General features: G+C 29.7%; 1 protein-coding gene across 1 annotated transcript; it reads left to right on the forward strand.

Annotated features, from left to right (window-relative positions):
* The first annotated feature begins 1,578 nt into the window (after positions 1-1,578).
* On the forward strand, positions 1,579-2,505 carry LOC111992228 (uncharacterized). Its single transcript, XM_024024092.2, has one exon. The coding sequence runs from the start codon at positions 1,756-1,758 to the stop codon at positions 2,077-2,079; it is 324 nt and encodes a 107-aa protein (XP_023879860.1). The 5' UTR covers positions 1,579-1,755; the 3' UTR covers positions 2,080-2,505.
* The last annotated feature ends 671 nt before the right edge of the window (positions 2,506-3,176 follow it).

Here is a 3,176-nt window from a genome sequence, read left to right on the forward strand (position 1 = left end):
ATGTAATTTAAGTTTTTAAAACTTGGTTCAAGTTTGACATATATTTTTTCCACCAAATTTTATGAAGTTAAAATTTCATTCCCTAAAAAGTTTAGAAGATATCAATTTCATCACTGTCCATTTGTTATTAAATTTATTCCAGGCTACATATATAAGCTTTTTAATGTACCACGTTTGTAATTTGTTTACTTTGTATGTAATTTCCTTAAGGTATATGGAGGAGAGGATACAGTTCATACATTTTTAATTTTCTAATGGTGAAATTATTATATTTTAAATTTGAAGAATGACAATTAGATATACCAAAATTCAATGATGAGAATTATATTTCAGCCTTAGTTTTTTTTTTTTTTTTGGACAATGTGATAGTTAAGGGAAGGAGAATTTGAATTCTAGATGTTTGTGTTAGAAACATCAAATTGTGTCTATTAAGATAGCTCTTGGCCAAATTTCCTATGCTTTATCATTTTTTGTTCCAAATAAGTGAATATTGCTTATAATAGAAAATCAATTTTACTTATTTTTGGTAGCTTATAACTATAGTGTTTATCAAAAGATATAAATTTATAATTAGTAACTTTTATATTAAATGTGTTACAAAAAAAAAATTAAAAGCTAATATGTTTCAAATAAACTAAAAGCAAAAAAGCTAATTTTTTTTCAACGATTCCCAAACACAGACCTGATTACACCCCCACTTTTTCTTTTGTTTTCAACCCATAACTTGGATCATGAGTACGATTGCTTGAGTTGTAGAGTTAGACTACTACTTAGGGTCCGTGAAATTAAGGAAGAAATTTGTGTTCTCGCATGTCGATGGAGGGTTTGAGTTGCAAGTCTTTTTGACTCGAAGTAGAGTGAGAGGTCTTGAGTCATTTAATGAGCCTGAACTACATTAGACCTTGATTTGGGCTTGTGCCTTGTGAGCTTAGCCCCTAAAATCTCATTTTGAAAAAAGGTCATCAATAGTTTTTAAAAATATTTCTCTCTTTTTGTTCTGTTTTGTTTTTCTAAGCGTAAATAAGAGGATTTAATTCTCTAAACCACATCCCACAAAATAGATAATTGCCATTGAATCTCAATGCTAAGAGTTATTTTGATAAATAATTTTAAACTTGTTGCACACATACCTGTTTTACACTTGAAAATCATGACTTAACTTTGAATCACAATTTTAATTAATTACTTTTTGAAATATGTGTAAAATTGTATAAAATAATTTGTGCATTAAACACTATTTATTCTTTGATAATAGCTTGAGCTAGCCATTTTGTCACAAGTTTCATTTATGTTATCAACCAGTTTGTACTCAAATGAACTCCTAGCTATCAACAAAATTTCTACTGTGTCAGAAGAAGGGAAAAAAAAAAAAAAAAAAAAAAAATCCTGAAAACCCAATGGAAAGCTTTGCATATAATAAAAAAAAAAAAAAAAAAAAAAAATCCTGAAAACCCAATGGAAAGCTTTGCATATAATTAGGCAGATTTGTCGGCATATTGGCCTTAAAAGACCCCACAAGTATAGGGGAAAAATAAAATAAAAATAAAAACACTCACATATAAATAAAGGTCCCTAAAAAGCCGTCCATAAACCTTTGTGGAAAACACTAGCACTCGCAACACTACCACCAAAATAGCATTATCAAAAGCTATATAGAAAAGTTTCCTTTCCAACCCTTCTCTTCACCTCTCTAACCAAACTCAAAGCCCATAGCAACTTGTAAAAATTCGTGCAAGGATTTATTCCCCAAAAAAGATGTGGCGTATATTGGCTGCAGTGGGAAGAAACCTGAAGAACATAAAAAAGAGTCCACGAGTAGCTGATGAGAATATGTTTGCTGCAGGAAATGGAGCTGAATTACCAATCTATGCTCGTGATAGGGAAATAAGGCAACGTCGGTGGAATGGCTTTTCGTTTATATATAGCGTTGTGCGTGCTCCGATTTCAATTCTTTCCTGCTTCTCTCACCCACATGTTAATGGTGCTGATGGGGTTTGGGTATCTGGTGAATTTGCTCAGATTTCAGACATGAATCATCTTATGGTAAGTGACAGCATGCGCTACGCAATATTAATGTAGAAACGGAAGTGATATTGGTTTAGGGTCTTGTTTTCTGGGTTCTCTGGGAAACGACATGGGTTTTCTTCTTCTTTTTATACTAGTAGACTAGACAAGTTCTTGCATGGATATTGGATCGATCTGGAAGAAATAACCTAGCTAGCTAGTATGTGGTGATCCATGTAAAAATTTTACTCTATTAATTTTTTGTTTACCTAATGAGAAAATGTTTGAGGTGAAGTTAATTGTACATCAATATATGAATGGAGATCTTTGGTGTATCAATTAATATCAGTTGGTTCGGATGGTGTTTGCTTCACTTGAGTTGTGTCAGATACTATGTAGTATGTAAATGTGTAAAGAATTTAATGATCTAAAGCTTACAGAATGAATGAATAATTATTAATTGTGTTTTAAATTAAAATTTAATGCACAAGTGTGTCATTATTTAATCTTTTTCTTTTAGAAGTACTTTATAAGATAATATTAATAATATCTTTATAAGATAATATTAATAATTGATTGCTGCAATTTAAAATTTGGCCTGTTTATGAGAGAGAGAGAGAGAGAGAGAGAAATGGGTGGGTGTGACAGATTGAGACGGGATGCAATTACTCCCACAGTGGAATTGGGAGTGCCTATTTTTATAAATTTTTTTTTTTTGAAAGGAGCAATAAAAAAAAAAAGTAAAAAATTGCATAATAAGGGAGTTTCTGGTTACATTCAAGCTGCTCTAAGTACTGATTTAAATAAAAATAAAAATAAACCCGCTACACCTTAAGCTGTCTTCAATTTAAATGACACCAGGATTTTCCACTAAGTTTGTTTTGTTTTGATTTTTGTTTTTTTCTTTTTTATATCCTAATAAGAAATGATACTTTTTATGTACCTATTTTCATTTTTTAAATTATTAAAAATATTAGTTAATAAAATTTTAAAATATCAATAAAGAGAAGCAATAATATAGTTAATTTATAGATTGTTCAACCTTTAAACTAATTAACAAAGCATTAATCTAAATAATTTTTTTTGGTAAAAATGTAAATAATTTTCGAACTTTATGCTGAATACCTTTTATCATGTTTAAAATTTAGAAGTACAAGGATGGACTTCTTTAA

Source organism: Quercus suber, unplaced genomic scaffold (assembly GCF_002906115.3).
Source record: "Quercus suber isolate HL8 unplaced genomic scaffold, Cork oak 2.0 scaffold_99, whole genome shotgun sequence".
NCBI lineage: Eukaryota > Viridiplantae > Streptophyta > Magnoliopsida > Fagales > Fagaceae > Quercus > Quercus suber.